Source organism: Molothrus aeneus, chromosome 3 (genome assembly GCF_037042795.1).
Source record: "Molothrus aeneus isolate 106 chromosome 3, BPBGC_Maene_1.0, whole genome shotgun sequence".
NCBI lineage: Eukaryota > Metazoa > Chordata > Aves > Passeriformes > Icteridae > Molothrus > Molothrus aeneus.
The window spans coordinates 32,212,943-32,234,875 of record NC_089648.1 but is presented as its reverse complement, the minus strand read 5'-3'; the positions used below and the strand labels follow the sequence as shown (position 1 = coordinate 32,234,875).

General features: G+C 35.3%; 1 protein-coding gene across 2 annotated transcripts in view; it reads right to left on the bottom strand.

The window, feature by feature from the left end:
• The window catches only part of CNST (consortin, connexin sorting protein), a 46,584-nt gene that overhangs the window by 16,372 nt on the left and 8,279 nt on the right, over positions 1–21,933 (bottom strand). For both annotated transcript variants that reach the window (XM_066546621.1, XM_066546622.1), the window contains 7 exons: positions 16,091–16,528; positions 9,359–9,564; positions 6,411–6,441; positions 3,835–3,921; positions 3,268–3,382; positions 746–767; positions 477–573 (listed from right to left, as the gene is read on the bottom strand). In XM_066546621.1, the coding sequence (XP_066402718.1) occupies positions 477–573; positions 746–767; positions 3,268–3,382; positions 3,835–3,921; positions 6,411–6,441; positions 9,359–9,564; positions 16,091–16,528 (996 nt within the window). The remainder of the gene's footprint in view (positions 1–476; positions 574–745; positions 768–3,267; positions 3,383–3,834; positions 3,922–6,410; positions 6,442–9,358; positions 9,565–16,090; positions 16,529–21,933) is intronic.

Here is a 21,933-nt window from a genome sequence, read left to right as displayed (position 1 = left end):
CCAAAGGCTTCATCATTTTCTGTGTTGCTTCAGAAAAATGCATCTCAAAATCATTACACTCCATGTAACTTACAATAGTTACTAATATTGTTAACTACACTCCATTGCCACACGTCAGAATGTCTGTCATCAGGTTGATTACCTAGTATATATTTGTATGCATACAAATGATGCATCTTCTCTCTAGTTTTATACAATTTTGTAGCTTATATAAGCTAATAGAAATGCATGCACATCGAAGACTTTTTTCATGGAGGCTAGAATTAACTTTACAATTATGACTATCGATGACTAATTAAAATTGCATTATTTATCCATTGTGCTAAGAAAAAAAAAATCATCCATTTGTGCCTCTGTTGAGATCCAACAAATGCTGTAGCTTCAAATGAAATAGCATAATTATATTTATAGGAATATACCATTACAGTATAATATTTAAAACAAATGTATGCACATGTACATACATACACACATACCTGAGTTAAAAGCAGCAGCTTCTCTTTCCTTTAAAGTTCTGGATTCCATTAACTGAGGTAAACAACTGCTTTCCCATGTATTTTCTGCAGTTACTAGCTGTAAAATATGATAGTATTACCTGTAATTTTTGGAATTAAACAGGAATGCTGTGGCTTTTTGAGACATTCAAACTTCAAAAAGCTTCTCAGCTTGAAAGATTTTATCTAATATTTATAATATATTTCTTACCAATTTTTAACAAAGCAGAATTCAATAAACAGCTGCTTACCTTATTTTTGGATGCCTGTGGCCTGCAGCAATAAAGAAAAAAAGAATAAATTAAATAACCTAGTAGCAACATCCTTCATGATAAATATAAGTGAAGTCTTAGAAACCTTTGCTCTTCTCTAAAATTAGCACAGAACATTTCGTCCATTGAAAGTGTCAGCCTGCTAGCATACTTTCAAGCACAGATCTGTACTTGCATGAATATCATCAGAAGACCAATTAGCCCTAACATTGTTCCACCTAACTGAGAAAGCAGTCAGAAGAAAATTTACTGCAACATATCAAGCAATTTGCATTCCTGTAAAACATTATGCTCAGAAGAAACTCTACCAACTTTAAAAATCATATAAGAACTTGATGTCTACTACTATTTAAAATAGGACTCACTATGAAAGAGATTGAGGAGTGAAATGCCCTCCCCAAAAACCATATTTCCCTCTCCACAGACTGGGATATTTTCTGGATTGTGTAAGGTACAGCAGTTCCCACTGACTCCATTCAGATTCACAGGTGAATCAATGCTGCTCACAGTCAGTGTGGACTTTGCCAGCTGGATACAGATTCATGCACAATGTGATTTATCACACACAATCTGTCTTGCAGTCTTTCATACAGCAATGAAGAAAAAATGTGGAGCATTTTATTTAAAGCTACTGAAAAAAAATTGGAGAAACAAAGGAAGAGTACTGATGTTCATATTCTCTAACAAAAACTTCAAAAAGTTACATTGTCTTTAAAATGTTACCATTTAAAATTCAAATAAAGGACACTCAAAACTATATTTAAAGAGCAAACATGTCCAGTATGTAGGTGAAAAACTTGAGTATGAGAAAAATTTACATTACTTTCAACTGAAAAAGCAGAATGCTCACATTTTCCAAGACCTGCATGCTATTCATTAAAAATTAAAGCATAATTTCAATTAAAAAGTAAAATGAGTTTAAAGCTTAGGAAAAACCCCCTATATGAAACAATAAAAGCAAATAGGTTTTTGCCTTGAGAGTTTGAAAGGGTAATAGTATTACATCCAGAGCACTGATCGCAGCAAATGAACACAAGCCTTAATTTTTATCAAACTGCAGGGTTTCTCAGAATGGGGAATGACATTTCAAAACTGAAATGAAGGAGAAAGCAGAGTTATTCTCAACAAGGTGACACCCCAGGTGACACCAGGGAGGTGCTGCTCATTGCAGCACATAGATCCCAGCAGACCTGAGTCTCAGCCCTTCTGTGGGCTCGCAGGGTTGTGTGCAGGCCATGTGGGCTGGGGCAGCCGCAGGCGCTCAGTGCAGCCTCAGCAGCAGCAGCAGCACTGCGGCTGCAAACCTGCAGCTCCAGTGCCTCACTGCCCCTCTTCCTGTGGGGATGCAGAGATGCCTTCCCAGAGCCTCCCTCCCAAAGGCATTCAGAGTACACCTGAAAAATCCCTGCATGGATTCTGGCAATCAGCTGAGGTGTTCTCAAACTTTGGTACCATCACCCAGAAGAAAAAAAATGATTTAACCAAATCAATACTCTTTATGAGCAACAGGAGCATTTTGGCTTTTGTTATATCCAGATTGACTAAGCCAATGCAAAAGTACTAGATAAAGTTCTCTCTCCCCATCTAATTGAGAGCATCTTGCCTGTCACAGCCTTTGAATGTAGTTAGTTTCCTTACTGCTCTTGGCTGATCATTTTTCAGTGGCAGTTTGTATGATTTTTTCCATTTATTAAATGTGCATTAAAATTGATGTCTGGACAATAGGACATTCATCCATGAAGGAACAGATCTCCTCCTCCTACCTGATGGATACAATCCCATATATGTTACTACCCAGAAAAGCACCCTGGGCACAAGTTTGTTGTACTGCGATACACTGATTCAGGAGGCTGATGGATCAGGCAAAGCAGCTACCAACTGAGATTTCACTGCTCAGAACACTGTAATGCTAGGAAAGTACAGAATCACTGCTTCATGTAAATGCAACAGATATGAAATTAATAGGAGGTGACAAGAACTACTTTAAGCATTAAGGAATTGTCCTAAAATGTGGAAACTTGGGAAAGAAATCCTATAGGGTAGGTATGGGTGCTGAAGTGTGAGATGCTGGACATGTGCATATTGAAACAATGATTAAGCCAGTAAGTATTAAACATGAATACCATCATTAGTTCTACAGTCTCTCTCTTCTTAATAAATACTGCAAATAAATGAATAGTGCTAATAAATTAACACTATTCAGTTTTTCCTTTGGTTGAAATAATAAAATCAAAACTCCAGTTCTGGAAAACTGATGGTTTGCTAAAACAAGCTCAGATTTAGTCTTCATGCACTCCTCAAACGATATTAAAACAATGTGAAAACTGATGGTAAAAATATTTTAGTTACGTATCAGTAGGAGCCACCACTTTATAACCAAATCCAACTCAGTGATGCAACTTTTATTTTGACACTGATTATTTTCGAACCCGTAATGGCAAGGAGACAACACCTGCAGTAACATATTCATTTGAGGAGTAATAATACTTTCTTATACTTACTGTTGATGTGAAGAGCAAACTCTAGTAAGCTTTTCCAGTTCTTGGCCACTCAGCTCTTTATCTGAATTCCTCAGTGTTGTAACTGGACTGGGAACTGCTGTCTTCCATTTTCTTTCTACATTAAATTAAAATACTATACATTAAATTAAAATACTATAAAAGTAGCTTAACACAAATAGGTGAAACTAATTAATGGAGAAATATTGACAACTTTTCTGTGGATATTCTACAGTCTCATTTCAGACCATGTAGAACAGCACCCTATTCTTTCAGAAGACACTTTGTAATCATCACATCACATTCACCAATCCTAACCCAAAAATGAGCTTGAAACAACTGTGGATCAAAATCTCTATTAACAGAATAAAGAATTGCAAACTATTTCCACATTTATAATTAAATGTGTGCAAAAAATTCCGAAGCATGAATACTGTTCTTCTAACAAGCTCAGATAAATTCTGATATAAATGCCGCTTTTGCTATGTAACTTTTTTATCCTGGAAATGTATTGTTTAGAAATACAAACTAAAGTCTTTCTTCTACCATATCAGTTTATCTGGTACTCACCCCACTGTTCCTGTATGGAAGAAAGATTTGCAAGCAGCTGCTCATGATAAAGTCGTTCAAGCTGAATGAACTTCATGGCCTTCTCATCTGAATGGGAGGTTAAAGGCAAATGCACACATATGTGCACATGGCATGACTGACTTATAATTGGCATCATGTTTGAAAGGGAAGTAATTACACACTTGAAATTTGAAATAAGTGAATCAAAATGAATAATGGCTAGCATCCTGATTTCTGTGCAAGAAAGAAAAAATAGCAGACATGAAACAGCAGGCAAGAAGTAAAATAAGTTGAGAAACATTCAAAAATTAAAATCCTATTCGTTTCAGCAGCTACTTCTTCTCATGTGCCTGAAGCACAACAGAAGATTTTTCTTGAAAAGAAATTACTGAAATGTTATTATGCTGATAACTTTACCAAAAAAATGAAATCTCTGGGAAATGAAAAGCAAAACAATGACACAAATACTAGCACGTATCTCGCAAGAAATACAAATATATGCCAATAAACATGACTAACTGAAAATATTATTCCTTTCTGCTGACCAGCTGGAGACAGTATTAAAACAGTGATCCAACTTCAACTTTTAAAAAATACCTGCCCCCCTTTTCAACCATTATACTACACTGTTGGACTGCTGAGTTTACCTTTTGTTTTCCTGAAGATTCTGCTCACTTTTCTTCTATATGAAGAACTCTCTCCCCATGCTTAGGGTTATCAATATATTCACAAAGGTATACTGAAGTCACATATTTTACAATAGTCAGGATAATGCTAGCTCCACTAAGCCTGAGTTGTTAGTTGTGGTGCTTGAAGCTGTTTTATCAGCTATTTGAAATGTAATTCTACAATACAATGAGGACAGAAGTGAATGAGGTTCTTAGCAATACAGAAAACCCACTTTCCATTATTCATGCTAATTAAAACACTGGAGTAATTATTACAAAAACACAACCAGTAGTTCTTATTCTGGTTAGCTTCATGCAATAGCATGGCTTATGAACAACAATATTAATGGAAAGAATATTCCCCGTCTTCAGGAAATCTGTTATTAGAAACAGAATTACAGATCACAGAGAGAGCCTTAGAGGATCACAGCAACAAACCCTGAATTATTTTTAATATGAGATTCCACACTGGATGAATTAAAATGTCTGTCATGGATAATTAATACAGTGCAACATGATCAAGTAAGTTCTTTATTAACCTCAGGAAACTGATGGCTGGAGGTACAGTGGAGATATTCTTCATAAATATGTATTATATAGTGGTGTTGAATTCCACACATCAGGTGTACATTGCATTGAAAAATATTTCCTTTGATCAGCTTTAAATAGAATGCCTTTCAATTAAAGCAACTCCAATGAAAGAGGAACTGTTTCTACCATGCCATTTATATTTTAAATTTACTGTATCCCTCCTGCATCATAAATTACTACAGAATTTTTCCATGCCTTTAATTTGTGCTGTGCAATTCACATTTTATGATGGACACTTTTGAATTAGGAGAACCAAAACAAAAATACAGTCCTCTAAAACCGTGATGGATATTTTATTTTATATGTTGCTTTTATAACACTGCAACTGTTAGCTCTCTGGTTTTATCTACAGGCTAACATAATTTATCTAGGTTTCTTATGCCTTGTTACTTAGCCTGCTAAACAATTGCCGATTGCTGTATTTTGTTTGTACAAATCACATAATAAAGAAATAATCTGTATGCACAAATTCTGTAATAGATTATGCATCTTGGTGAATCACATATACCTTAAGGGCTTACCATGGCATCTTCTTTTTATAGTCTGATCACTTTCCCTCTGAAGCAAAGAGGAAATCCCAGTCCACCTTTTATAAAAGTCTAACTTAACTTTGAGGTTTAATATTATTATTCTATCACACAATTACTGAAATATATCAGAATAATTATCAGCAGTTCAACTATTACAATTTTTTGACCAAACTTACTTGCATTATCTAGAAACAAATCAAAATAAACTGGACTATTAAACTGTTCCCAGAAGCAAGTACCCATATTTTCCTACAACAGTTTTTCAAACTACCTTGATATGATTTTGACTGATTAGCAAACACCATTTTGCTATTGTTTGCAGGTTGCTGATCTCAGCTCCAGGTGTTTGCTATTTTTATTCCAATCTAGACATTTTTACTACATATTCTAATCAACTGTTGTGACAATTTTATCATTACTGTAAGTACCCTATGTGATATAATACATACCCTATCTCTAAAATGGCCATTTTCCCAGTTACTAATATTTAGAAAGAAATTATCTTATAAAAACAAAAGTCCTTTGAAAATGTTTTCTTACTTTGTTGCTTATGTCCAGCTACTAATGATGCATTAGTACAGCTGTTGGAAGTGAATTTATCCCTTATCTCACATTCCAGTTGATTAAGGAAGATTTGCTAGCATATTGTGTATTCACTCATTGGTGAATTATGGTTGTTCACTTCTTTCTAACCCTGACCCACAAGATGTAAGTTAACAACAAAGCATTGGACTTTTATGTTTTATCATACCATATTGTGCAACAATTTCTGCAAGTAAAAGGATACATTCTTCCTCTTGAAAATAGGTCTCAGCTATCTGCAAAAGTGGAAAAAAAAATCTGTAATTTTCGTAACAGTGGCAAGGACGTAATATAAACTTATTATCATAAATTTAAACATATAGTTTGCAGGTTCCTATGAAGTTTGGGTAATATATGAATGTTCTGACAAAATACATGTATTCCTATTCTAGGAAAAAGGTTTTAAAAGAGTATCAAAGACCACAGAAATATTAAATCCTCTCACATAAAACAGATTTAATTTTGTGTAATTTACAGAATTCCACAAAACCAAAAAACCTTAGTAGGGTTTCATGTTCCTGCAACTGTAAAAATTATTTCAGAAACATTTTTACTTATCTTAATTGAAAGTTTTAAAATTACCTACAATAGAAGTACTATTTTTACTGATACCAGTTCAAAAGTTTGAATTCTGTGCCTGACCAATGTTTCCTGTTTGACCAAATTAAGATCATTGCTGCACTCTCCTAAGTATTACATTGCAATGGTTTAAAACACAAATGGAGGTTTCCTGACTGATGAGAAGAGTCTTTTGTTTTCCTGTAAACAAAAAATATTTGACAGTTGCAACAATAACTTATTTGTGCTTGTTACAAAACTGTGCAGGCTTTCCTAAAAAGCTGAGGAATAATGACATCTTTGTTTGTAAATGTGACGAAATACAAAAAATATAAACCTCAGAAGTATTCCACAGAGCTCTACACTAGCAGTGAACTTTATAAGCAGCAACTTGGGGACAGCAAATTTTGGCAGCCTTCCTATGTGCCATGCATGGTGAGGCAAGGGCAGAGCTTGCAAAATGTGTCCAGGACTGCAGGTATGCTGATACCAGAACATTCAGCTTGAGGCACCTCACAGATGATTCCCCAATGACTTCTGTGGGAGCACTCAAAAATTCTCAAGATCTTTGGGACATATCAATTTAAGTAGTCATAATATGGAGGGCTTAAATAAGCATTTTTGTAGAAGTCTGAAGATGATTGCTCAAAAAAGACAGCAGCTTGAAGAGGAGTCTAGATTACAAATTGTATTTCCTGGCTCTCAGCCTTACTGCTAACCACTAGACCATTCTGAGTCCAGTACCTTCAAAAGAGAATGGGTGAGTGACTTTTAATGTTCTTTATCTGCACATTTTGTCTGCTGTCCACAATAGATTCCTAAGAATTTTTGGAGTTGCCAAAGCTCTACCTACGTTTTATATAAAAATACCTCTTAGATTCTTTAACAAGTCCTAAACAAATCAAATTAATCCCATTCAAGACAGGAAAAAAAATTACATCCTATTTTAATCAGAAGTTGACTCTTAGAACAACCCCTATTATCCAATAGTCTTTAAATATTCAACACAAACACCATGGACTGTTAATACTCCAGAACATCTGACACAGCTCTTAATTTTACAATGAATTTTGTCATAGAGAATAGAAAAATAATGTTGTAGCAGAGTATTTGATAGACTTGGTTTAATGTTACTGTCAGGCTGCATCAGAAATCTGAAAAAAAAGTCTAAAGATGACAGGTTAATTCACTAGAAAGGGGAAAAAATTCTCAATAGACTCACTTTACAGTAATGCTAAACTTAAAATCCTCCCCCCTCCCGTCCTCTATTAAAGGAACAGGTTAGGGGCCTTGTAAGCTCCTTCAGCTTTCTTTCAAATGCTCCATTCAAAATGCTTGAGAATTTATAGGAAAAAGGAGAGAGTGTTTGAATACATATTTCAATCTGAACATGCAGATTTTGTTCTCAGTTCTGTCATAGATCCTGTATGACTTTCACAAGGTTCTTCCCCTTAGGGTTTGGCTTCCTCATCTAAAAAACAACAGATTTCACCTCCATCATGTGCAATTGTTTCCCCTGATGTTTGTAAAGCATTTTAAGTTTTTGCCCTACCTTGTTTTCCAAAAATAACCTTTGTAATGACTCATGAAAAACCACCAAATTTGATGAAGCTAAAAGCACAAGTTGTTAACCCTAAAGCTAAGCTTCTCATAAGTTAAGGAACAGTATCAAATATCTTCGCTCAAGCATAGATGAAGAAAAATAATTTAAAATTCCATGTCAAATGTGGATTATCTATAATGTGCAATCCTAAAGTGAAACCTCTTTCTCCCATAAAATTGCTTTTTTGTATCAAAGAAGATGAATGCAGCAATTTCATTGCAGTTTAGAAATTTAGAATATCTTCCAAAATAAAGACAATGCAGCTAAGCCAAATCAGACAGGTATAGTATCAACATATGGCCCATAAGAGATATCACAGCCAAGCAAAAGGTCTTCCAGTCTGCTGTTAGTCTGACACAACTAAACAACAACTGTACATTAATACTGCATCAAGTTCTATCCACATATTCATTGTGCATCATAACCTCCAGAAAAAAAAAAAAAAAAGCAACACACTGGCCAGTTTGTAAGAAAGATTGCTTTTCAAACCACAGTCTTCCCTTTGGTCTTGCAGGTGTGGCAACACGCTAATATAAAGGTATACACAAAGAAAACCTTGAATCTTAATATTCATGCATAAAATTTATGCTAGAAAGATGTCTGCAGCGGTAAAAACAATTCCAGACTTAAATTTTTATTTAGGTAGCTGTTCTGTAACTATTCCAGTGTCTTACAAACCTTATTCAAGGTAGATTAAAGAGTGATTTTGCTAAATCTTCCTGCCAAATGAATTTCACCATTTGGAGAGTTAGAAACCCATCCTTAAGAGTTTCCTTTAATTACAGATTATATTAATAAGGCAATTTATTTTATTTAAGAAATATTAGAAGATCTTGGAAGAGACATTTGCCTTGACCATCTGTTATGCATCAAAGTATCCCATCTAGATATGAGTACTGGTATAAATTGCATTTACGTGTATTTTCCCTAATGAACAAAGGTCTCAAATAAAAATAAAATTGGGTGCAGCACCTCAAAATCATCGAAAGTACCTGATGGAGACACAGGGGCAGTATCTTTGAATCCATCTGTTCAACCTCTTCACGGAGCAAAGAGAAAAGAGACTGCAATGTTTGCTTTTGGTCTTTTGGATGAAAGTTTTCCTTTGCTTCAACAGCACTTTCAGCCTGCACAAAATCTGTATCTGTATTAAGAGGTTTTTCCTCCTGGATTGTTGTGGCTCCCACTGTAGAAATGCCTTAAAAAAGGACAAGTACTTAGGTTAGGATTAAAAAAAAAATACATCGAGTTGCTTTTTTAGGAAATTTCACTATGAATGTTATGAATAAAAACCTAGTATGTTAAACAACATTGCTACTAAACTAAATGCTGGCCTTGTCAAAATCAGTTGTGACAGGTCTGCCTGTCAGCTCACCTAGCCGACAACAAAGTAACATCCATCAGATACACTTGTACACTCCTAAATGGGACCCTGCTTTCACTTATGGGAAAAAAAATCAGAACACTTAAAAAATGTTATACAGAGTTACTAATAAGAGGCCAGGATGACCTAAAAGTGCTTCGAATGCAGTTTTGCTCAGAAAGGGCAAATAGCAGGTACGTGAGGGCAGCATGACTGAGGCTTTCAGTTTGTCTCTTTGCTCCTGCCAAGGACCTCAGACAAGGAGGTGTCCTGGAGATGGACAGACACAAGAGAGGAAGAACAATTCAATGGATTCCTGTATTTTGGATGGTAACACAGTGGCTCCTCACAGTGACTGCAGGATCTCAAAGGATAGAAAGAAGCAGATGATGCCAGTGTGGGATTCTGCTGTAGGAGAGAGATGTCTAAGGGGACTTTCCTGCTGAGTGAAAAGGAAATGTAGCTCTGTGTAGCTGGATAGTTTCTTTGAGTGTCCAGGGAAAGAGGCAGTAGTGCTGATCTATGTTGGCAACAATGACACAAGGATGTGTAAACTGAATTTAGATCCCAGAACTTCTTGCTAGACAGAAAACTAAGTTCTCCATGGCACATTTCCTGGCAGCTCACTGTTGCCTGTCTCCAGCTTTACAGAAGTCAAAAAAAGTCAAGCATTCAGGTGGAGATATGAAAAATAATGTAAAGCATAACACTACAAGAATATTACAGGAAAAAAAATCTTTCTGGATGCAAATCCCGCATTTTATTGTTAGAAATGAAAACATATTTATTTTGATTGTGAATATGATAGTTTTGAGAAAATGTTAAATGAGATTAACAAAGAAGTGTAGAGTAGTAGTAGTGACAGCAGCAGTGAGAGAAATCAACTACCCATATACTGACTGGATCAGTGTCTCACAAAGATCAGAGAGCAATAAATTACAGCTTCCTGTAAAACACAGAGCAACCAGAAAACTACAGCTGATTCCAACAGTTAATAAACTCCTTTTTAATTCTCCATAAAACATTGAATTTCACACGCTTGCATAAGACTGAACTTAAAAGATTCCCAAAATTGGGAATTTAAATTCCCAAATTTAAAACAATTTAGAGAATTTGGCCACAGAAATGTGCACAATAAACTTTTGATAAACTCAAATTTTAATGAGTAATGTTCCCCAATCAACATTTTCTGAAATCATGTTATCATTTGAAAGATGGACAGCTGAGGGCATTACTTCAAGTACCTTTGTGTCCTCAGCTTGGGCACTCTGTTTCAGACCCCTTTGATTTCATTGCCTCTGAAACCCAATAATGATGATTCAGGTTTAAGATTTAGGACATAAGAAAGGCATTAGCTTGTCCATGGAACGTTCCACCATTTTACTTTTGATTATTTAAACTCTTTATTTAGTAAACTATCCAAGTTAGGACTACTAATAATCTCTGTGGGTGGCTATTTTCACAGGGCTTACTGCCAGAAAAAATATGGGTGTAACTTAACATTGCTTTTTCAAAATTAATGCACATGTCTGATCTTCCGGTATTTATTTGGGTTTCCTGTGGGCCAAAAGCAACAAGAGACACAACTGGATGCAAGATACAAACCAGGAAATACTTCTAGAGATGGAATTAAGGCCGTCTTTAAAAATACAGCTTCCTGTTTAGCACATTATCATGAAACCAGAAAAGAGGGTCCTCATGTTCTGGCAAACCTTTTCTCTCAGAAAAACAAACAAAGAAACCAAACTTCAAGCTGCACTTTACTAGCAGTTAATAATCACCTGTCATATCACAACATGAACATTGACTGCAGCATGCTCAATAGCAACTCTCATGAAAAACCTTAATTTTAATGTTTTCATGATACTGTTGCTAACACAGTTCATAAACTGCATTATTATTTGTACATTATTTGTACATAGGGTTGAGCTGTCATTCGGAATCAAATCCTGCCCTCAAATTTCTACCCTGATTTTGAAAGTGAGGCTTTACAGTTATGTGGGTTAATTCTAACTTGTTTGATTTTCAACACAAGACAATATTTGTGCCTCAGTTGCACTACAACAAAGAACTTTTCTTGTAACACTTAGTAATGCTATTTCGCCATAAAGGTGTGATAGGGTAGGATCCCTATTTGGTTTTTTTCCCCCATTCTTGAAAACAGCACTCTACTTCTTCCAGGAATCAATCAATCTTACTGTCCAAAGCAGATAGATACAGGTATCTTACATATATTTCTGATTTTTAATAAGGAAGGATTAATTTTTTCACTTTATAAAGCACTGATATGTACTCCACCCCAGAATGGAACCAAAGCCTTTATGAAAATGTGTGCAAAAAGCCACAGAAGACATCAGTGGCCAGAGCACTCAGCAGGTCAGTGGCAAAGAGCCAGGTTCAAGTTTTTGCTCTGCCAGACTCACAAATGTTTCAACTGACCTCTTCTACACCCAGATGGGTGTGCCAATGTTTCCTATGATAGGGAGAGAAGCAAACTTTCTCTCAACTTCCCTAACAGCTCACAGAAGCAGCCCCATGTTTGCCTAGAAGAGATCAAATGCTGACACATTTTGAATAAAACCCCACATTTTTTCAGTATGTCTCAGGTTTTTCTCTTTTTCAGTACTGCAAGTATATGAAATTAAGATGTTCTTTGTTACCTGCCCAAGGATGAATCCAAGGTGAAGGTATGAGTGATTTGCTATCAAAATAAAATTATGGATGTTGCCTTCTGTTTTTTTATATAAATTTGAATTTTCATATTCAGTAGCACTAGCTTAAGTCACCAGTAACAGAAATTTCTAGTACAGGAAACATATGGCAATTTCTTTTTTTAAACATTCTTTGGTACCTAATACAGAAAGCTATTTCAGACTGATTCATTCAAGAATTACTGAGGAAAAAAGAAAAAAAGACCAGCAAGTATTTAAAAACTATTCATTTTTAAGAGAAGAGATTTTGAGATAAAATTTTGGGGGTAAAGATACAACTTCAATTGAGCAAGGTCAAAATCTTGCTTAGTTTGGTTTGGTACACAATCCTAAATTAAATAACATTACTTAAATTATCGTGTAATTTGGCTATCTTATATTACTATATTTTATTTCCCTCAAAACCAGTTCCATCCCAAACACTTCCTTCCTTCCTTCCTCCACGTTCAAGCAATTATAAGAAATAAGTGGAATAATTTACAGAAAAAGCATATGTTGCAGAATTTAACTTGGGGAAAAAAGACTGAGTGCAGGTTACCATGTTAAGGAATCATATAATGATTTGACAATATTAAGTTATGCCAGGACTGACCTTTTGAAAAAAAGATGAACTTATTTTCAGAGAATATGGATAATCTGAAGTCCATTTTTGCAAAAATGTATCGGAACAGATTAAACTTGATGAATCACTATCTCTACCACACTAAAGTTAGCACAACTCTTTACAAGGAATAACATTATGAATAATCACCAAAGTTTAAATTCTTCAGTTAAAATGTACACATATTCTTTGGTCACCAGTCCTCCCTAACCAGATATAATCATTATACATTCAAAACTATGATGAGTATACAAAAAGAATGTGAGAAAAAATTAGGATCTATAGACTTGTCCATCCCCTCTCAATCTCCTACAGCATCAAGAGGGCTAAAAGGAGGTGCTTCTTCAAACAATAAATACATTAAATCCTGGAACTGCTATTCCAGGACACTGACATGGATGCAAAAAGCAACTGAGCAACTGTAAGTCAGGTGATAAATTCACTCTAAAGTATTACAGTCTATCAATTTGCACCTGGGGGAAGTCCTGAGATTGCTGCAGATGGGGAGCAGAACATGCAAACAAATCACTGCATGTTTGCCTTGTCCTTTTACTCTCACCTACAAATGCTCTGTTGGCCCCTGTCAGGGGAAGAATATTGAACCAGGAGGATCTTCAACCAGGTACAGTGACTGTTAAACTTGCATTCCAGTCTACTGATAGGAGAAGCTAGGATAATTTTAGCTTCAACAGATCCCAAACATATACAGACTGGTAATAATCCAACTTATGACTCTTTATTCTTCACAAACAACTATTTAGAGGGTTTCAGACACATTGCAAGTGTGAATTCTTGTTCTTTCTTCTAAGGTAAAAACATGTTGAGAGTGAAAGATTGGCTTCAGTAACGATCACCAATATTGTGCTGAGCAAGTCACAAGTAAACAAAGATGACTAAAATGTAATTTTCCACATAAATTGCTTTAGTCACTAGCAAGAAGAGGAATATGAACAATGTGCTTTTGAAGTCAAATGTCATCTTTTCTAGAATGGCAACATGTAACAGCAATCATAACAGGTGTGCTTATAGAGAAAAAGATTCATAAATCTCTTCCTTAGCTATGAGTCAAAGTAACTCGTCCATGATTCCTCAACAATTGAAAATATTATTTTATAAAAATTGAAACAATACATGCCATACAAGTACTTAGTTTGATATTCCTGCTTGCTTGTGTGCTGCTCCCACTGTCACCCACTCAGGAATCTTCCAATCTAGTTTGATTATTTTCTCCTTTAACTCTGAGTTGGTATAAGGAGGAGAAAGCTAGTTTGGACCTTTTTGTAGAGGGTGTAATGAGATATTCAGGGATCATTTAAAATAGCTGGTGCAGGAAATTAAATGGAAAATTGACACAAAAATAAAGACACTTGCAACATCAAGAAATTGACACAGTCAACTGCATTTTGTGAAAACAGAAGAAACATCACGTGAGAGTACCGAAAAAATTACTAAGTGTATATTAGGACATAAACAATGGGAGATATAATTTAATTTCATATTTTGACCTTCCTCTCTAACAATCAAGGTACTTTACTAATAAAGTAACAAGAGTTTACTCCTAAGAATTCAACAAAACTAAAGAGTTTTTCAGATAGGATGTTCTCTTGTATGGTTTTCTACATTGCCAGGTTTATCCATGACATTCTCTATATTTTCAGGATTCTAAATTTTGTCTTAAAGCTTCAATCTACTGTGGACAGCTAATTTTCCAGTATTTCTGCATGAGTTCATTCAACAGGAATACAAAGTAATGGAGAAAGAATATGAGCCAAGTTTAACTTCCAGTGTTTAGGTGAGTTTTTTCCTTTTCTTCCTCTTATTGTGCTTCAGATACCTATGTCAACATGTTATGTATAACTTTTCATCAACTTGGTTTTTGTTATTCCCATCATACAGATGACTGGTTGTCAATTACTTATGCCAATCTCATTTTAATTATTTTATTCTGTTACTAAAACTTAAATCTACAGGCGAAATAAATCTGCTTAATAAGAGCAGAAGAAAGTTATTGAGAAATCACTCTCCCTATAATAACAGATTTCAGAATGCTTTTATCTCTACTAGAAAATATAATTTTTCTTTTCAGATTTTGCCTATTTGTACAAGATATGGAATGTAAGGCTTCCTTCCTTTCCTGTCTTTACCTAGTCTATAATCCCTTAAAATCAGTTTTCCAATTAGGTCACAAAATACTTGCCATTTAGGAGAAAAATTATATTTGAAAATTACTTCATTTAAAATGCATAGAAAAAAGCATACATGAATAAGCTGTTCTTTCAAAGAAACCTGTGGATGAAACATACTGATTTTAATTAATATATACAGCACTATGACACATAAGCTTTAGAATGTATGGCAAAAACCTAACATAACACATTCTGTTACACTAAATCCCACTCCTTCAAAAAGGGAAGAAGGATTTAAAATAAGAACATGCAATAAACATTACATTTGCCTTATCCAATTCACATCCAAAATATCTGAAGAAAAAGAAACATCAAAAATTGGTAGGAACACATTTTTAAACAGTTTGTTACCCAAAACACACAACCTAGGCCTATCTGGTAAGCTTTGAAAAATGTATGCAAATTTTACAACAGCAGGGCAAGATCAAGCTATTTGGTTCTCATAGCCAGATTTCAAAGGTTGACATGGGATCAGGACACCAAAATGTTGCACTCGACCATGATGTTCAAATGAGCAAAACCGTAATGCCAGAATTTCTGTCCATTCTGATTTGGACACCAGCCCAGTTTCCGTACTGACCCTGTGCACCTCCCTCTACTCCTGTTTACTTGGTGTGTCATATTTGCTACATAGCCACTCTTTAAAATACAGAAGGTGAAAACATGTAGAGTTGAATCTGATTGAAGATTAGTAGGTGTTCTGTAGAAAAAAAAAGTAAAAGAAACCAAAACCCACCAAACTTTTAGTGAAATGCTAAAAATAATTAGTACAACACCTAAAATAGATTTCTTATTAGCTCACAGATTTAAACTACAGTGTTACTTCTGAAATAAACAGAACAAAAAAATTTAAAATGAAGTACCTTTCGATTTTTTATTGGAGCTTCTTTTGCTTCTTGGACTGCTTTTTCCACCTGGCTGTTTTTCTATAACAGGCTTTTCCTCCAGCTGAGGGTCCATATGGACATTTACAGATCTTCTCTCAGTCTCACTTTCCTTGGAGCTTGGGATCCAGTCTCCACTGTCCATATTCTCATTATTATTGATGTTATCCTGTTCACCTTTATCCTGGCGTCCCATAGCAATGCTGCTACTGGTCAGAACTTCATTCCCATCACTGTCAAGTTGATTTTCATTTTCATCAGCTGAAGGAATCAAATGAGATGCCAAACTTTCTACCCTGTAGTTAGCAGGAAGACTGTCCTTTGAGTCTATTTGCAGATCATTTGGTGGAAAGTCTCTGTCATCCATTAGAGCGTTACTTCTTGAACCACTTAATCTCCCTCCAGATATTTTTAGACCTAAAATATAAGATGGAATGAAGCATTTACAATATGTATAGTATAACAGATAAATAATGTCAGCCAGTGCCAGCCAATAAAGACTCACATTAGCGAAGTGATACAACTTAAAAATAAGGAGAATTTCTTTCATTCACTGACTCACTTAAAGTCTTAGCGTGGGGGATATTTACATACAAAAAAACCTATAAAGTTGTATTTTTATCCAATTACAACTGTTCTAGTTACCTGAGCAAAAACACAGCTGATCTTTACAACAGTGCTCCTGTTGTTACAGCTGAGGTAATGAGAAAAACAAAAAGATAAACAGAAGCCACCTCACGTCCCCCTTCCCCCCCCCCCTTTAAATCCATGGCTAAAACAAAAGCATTCTTGTCATGTAAGATCATAGTTTGCCTGAAATAAAAATAAACCAGGGAGGAATAAAAGTAGAACTTTTAATTCTGTCAGTGATGGTATCAGATCAAACTTGCAGATAGATTAACTGTGTTATCAGAATTAGATGGAAGTAGAACTTGTTTATTGCCTCAATTGTCACATTATTTTCAAGAAAACATTCAACATGTGTTCAGTATACACAGAAGCAGATGGTTTGTTGATAAAAAACCAAAACCCCCACCTACTCTCAGCAGGAGTCAATTTTCCCTTTTTGTGAAGGTGCAACTCCAATCAATGCTGCAATTAGACACATTCACGGGGAACAAAAAAAGAGAAACTTAGCAGAAGACCTACATGTTACAGGACCATTGTTGTATCGGTTCCTATCTTTAGCCTTTAGAAGCACGGCAATACTGCTGTTTAATTTCGCAACATATACGTGAAATACAGCTCCATTATGTAGATCTCACTAGATCTAGCTCACGTTTTAAATAGTGAAGCCAAGAACCAGCAAGCACTCTTGTATTACAGAAGAGCTTAGGTAAGCCTCCTACAGCAGCTTCCTATACTTTCCTTTAAATGAAAGTACATTTTAGGATACCTGTTTTCACCAGGTTTTCTCAACTCTTGGTATACACAAGTTGAGTAAATGAAATACACACTTGGTAAATTTGCAAGATACTCTTTCACTGTACTTGCTAGAAGAATTAAGTTGCAGAAAAATGGAAAAATTGCCAAAGAATAAGTAAGCTTTCCTTCATACACAGAAACATATTTCTGACAACGATTAATGAAGCGATTTTCCCCAAATTATTCCTTCATAAATTTCATTGCTGCTAAAAGGACTGAGTAAAAAAAAAAAAAAAAAAAAAGAAAAGAAAAGGAAAACCTCACTGCTATCTTAGGCACAAGAAGAAGGATTTAGTGAGATACAGGCTGCTCTGCCTCACCTCAATCTTTGGAAGGTCTTACAGCAAGTTAGCCCAGAAAGCATTTTCAAACATCTGAAGGATAAGGTGGCCATGAGGTGCAGTCAGCATGGATTTATGATGGGTAAGTTGTGCTTCTACAAAACACTGACTTGCTTGGCAGAAGAAGGAGGAATAATGGATGTGATTTACTGTGACTGGCTTTTGACACTGTCTCCAGCAACATGCTCACAAACAAGCACACACAGTACAGGCCTGGTTAAATAGATGGTGAGGAGTTCCAGAGAAGCACACAGAAGGCAACAAGCCAACATCAGCTGGGCAATACAAAAGTAAAATCCAGCACCACCCAGGACAATTCCATCTCTGCTTCCAACCTGAAGAACTGGCTAACCACTTCCAGCCATATCAGTCTAACAAAAATGACTGCCTACCCTAAAACATATAAGCAGCACCAGGGAAGGTCAGGCTGGACATTAGGAAGCATTTCTTTACTAAGGGTGCGGTCAAACATTGGAACAGGCTTCCTAGAGAGGTGGGCAATGCCCCAACATCTAAGAGGCGTTTGGACAACGCTCTTTGCAGCGCACTTTAACTTTTGGCCAGCCCTGAATTGCTCAGGCAGTTGGACAAGGTGATAACTGTAGGTCCCTTCCAATGGAAATATTCTATCCTAGTCTAGAAGAATTACGAATTGTACGTAGAGATGAAAGTTGCATTTTCCTTTGGCGGCCACGTTAGGTGATAATTGGTTTTCCTTGAGCACCAGAAAGACAAAAGGAACTCTAGAGGAGATACTGAGGACTTATCTGGAAAACTCATCTGTTCACTAGAAGGATGCTCCTTAATCAAACAATTTTCTCTCAAAGAGAATTAAACAAAAAATTACAGGTTAAGAGGAGGATAGAATTTTAATCAGAGCAGAAAGAATCAGAACTAGATATTATTAGACACCCATACAACAGTTATGCTGATTTATTGATACCTGTTCTAAAGCACTAAAAAAATAATCCCAAACAGAATTATATTTGAAAGGTTCACATTTAAGTCTTTCTGCCACATGAAATAATAACTACTGCTGCTTTCCCCAGCTCATAGATCAAGTGATGCATCAAAAGAGGTTGAAGTAAATTGCCCAAACCCAATGAGCAATTAGTTTTAACAGTAATAATTAAAAAATCAGAATGTCCTACCACCACTGTCTTGCTTCTATCCGTAGAAAACAGTTTATCCTTTCAACAGCCAGTAAAGGGAAAGAGAAATACAAATGCATTTGAACAAAGTGTTTCCTATTTGATTGTGAAAAATGAGAAAAGATGCTTTTGACAAGTGATATTTGCTGTAGAGGAAGCTGACATTCTGATGGAAAATGTTAACTCACTTCCTTTGAACATTTGGCTGAAGCGATAGTCCCTCTCTAGCTGAGAAGCCGGAAAGCACAACATTTCTTGGTCTATTGCTTGAAACTCAGTATTTCTCCAAATAAAAGTAGCCCTGAAAATCTATTCCTTTCTACAACCCTTAGGACTCCTTAGAGAATGAAAACCCAAAAAGAGCTAGTTCAAGGAATTTAGAACACTCTTGCCCTTGATCTTTTAAAAGTATTTCCCAGATGAAATTTTTACCTTCTTGATTTTCAATGCTGCTATTTGCAATTCCTTTTGAGTTTACCAAGGCACTAGGCAGGTATCAAAGTGAATCTAAATCCTGTGAGAATGAACTTTAGCTCTGTCTAAAAACAAAAGTAGAAACACTTATTTAGAAATAAAAATGAAATTAAAGTCCCTTGTGATTTAAACTATATTTAAAAGACCATTAACATGCTGTTCCTGTATTTACTGTTTTGCCACTGAAATGAATTGTAAACACAAACAACATGTTAATAAAAAATGTTTGTTTCTTTGTAGGCCCAGTTTTCCTCCCTTCACTGGTTGCCCAAAACTGAAATAAAAGCTAACGCTGAGTAGAACTGTGCTGACCTTTGTTAAAGGTGTTTTTTATTTGATGAATAAAAGTGCTTCAGTTGCCACACAGATTCATACAATTGGCACATGTAATCATGGTGATTATAGCACAAATAAAAAATAAAATGGAAAATATTTGTCAAGTGGCTAAAAGACAAAGTCTGTATAGAAGAAATTACTTGTATGTTTGTTTGCTTTAGGACAAACAGTATGTACATTAGAGAAATTGCTTCAGTTCTACAAGGCCCACGCTCATCAGTGTTCCCTTTCATGTACTTCATACAACTTAATATAATTTTGATAACTTTTTCAGTTGCTCACTTTTTTCCATCTATCCTTACTATCGAAATATAACCTTAAATATAGCTGTTTGGGGGAAAAAAAAAAAAAAAGTAGTAAGAAATGGGACCACTCCTGACCTGTCATGGTTAAAATTTGAAGAGGGCATTAAAACCAAAACAAAATCACAAACACCACCAGGCCCCTTAGCCTTTCATACTAACTCAGCTCCTTTATCCTGAACAGCTGGAGGGCTCTGTGAATGTTTGCTGAACATTGAGTGTAGTATTTCATTTACTGATCTTGGATGTATCTTACAGAACAATCCAGGCCATAACGTTGTTTCTTCTAACATTCAAAAAGTTTACAGCTAACTGATTTTTTATTCCATTTGATTGGCTTCATATAGCTCTTCTGCCAAAGACACTATTTCCCTCCCTCATTCTCATGCCATTAATTTTTTTGTGTTAATTAAAGAAAAAATTTAATATTTTAATTCTTTGAAAGTCAGCTTCCCCACTAAATCACCAACACTGCTCTATTCAAAATGAATGGGCATATCAGATTGGTTCCCAGTGCTGCTTCTATGCAATATTTTCATTAACTTTGATGATAAACCACAGTAGCAGTATAGTTTACAGTTAGAAACAGTTATAAGCATTTTTGAGGATTCAATTCAAAATTAATTGCAGTAATAAGTGCTCCAAAAGGAATAGCATAAAATTCACTAACACAAACAGAATGTCCCCAAACTTTTGAAATAAATAAGCACATCTATCTGAAATAGGGATTAACCAGTCATTTTGTTATGATGAAAAGCACCTCAAAGAGACACCAGACAGAAAACTGACCATGAGTCCAAGCTTTCTTTTTCTCCTGAGATACAGCAAGTGTTACATGCACAAGAAAATTCATTATGGTCTACCAGGCACTATTCAATTACAATCATGGGGAGTTTTTTGTGCACCATATACACAGAATAAGATGTACACAAGAGAACCTGGATCCCAGCAAGAGAAGAGTTTTAGAAAGGAAGGGTCAGCACTTCATCTGGCAATAGCAATTCAGTCTAAAAAAGGTCTCTATGTAAACAACCAAACAGGCTCTCTAGAGATGTTGTGGAATCCCCATCATTTTAAAGGAGAAATCCAGCAAGTCTCAGGTTTAAGGACAGGTAAAAAATAGGCACTAACCAGTATTAAAGGAATTTTGTTTTCTTTATTGTTGCAGGGATTTTAGTATCTTCCCCCCCCACTGAAAACAAACCAAAAACCAAAAAATCAACAAAATTGATTCCATGAAAATGAAACAAGTAGTTATAAAAATCATTATGTTTACAGAGTTGGTGCTTCTACCATTAGAACTAAAAGAGGAAAATAACAGAAACACTAAAATTTAAAGAATAACTAAACCTAATCCATATATTTCTTAAGAATAAATATGTTGATCTTTCTGATTGCTGATGTGAAGATACTATCACTTAAATATTCAATTGTGATGAGTCTCTTTTCATATTGATAAATAATCTTCTACAAATTAATAAAAACCAATGTGAAAACTATCATGGCCATACACAATCAAAAAAAAATACTGGAAATTCTTCTTACTGCCCATTAACATCCACATAGAAGGAAAAAGGTTGATCCTATTCTATGAATTAATACCAAAATGAAGATTCAGTGATTGGGGGGAAACTCTAAATGACTCAGTATCTACACGACACTATGTAAAAACTACAACATAGCAATACCAGTTCATTAGCTTGCAAGAAAAAAAGACAATGTCTACTATGCTGTTACAGGAGCTAATAAACAAAGAGCACGTATGTTCTTTAGAGAAGTGCAAATGCAACTTC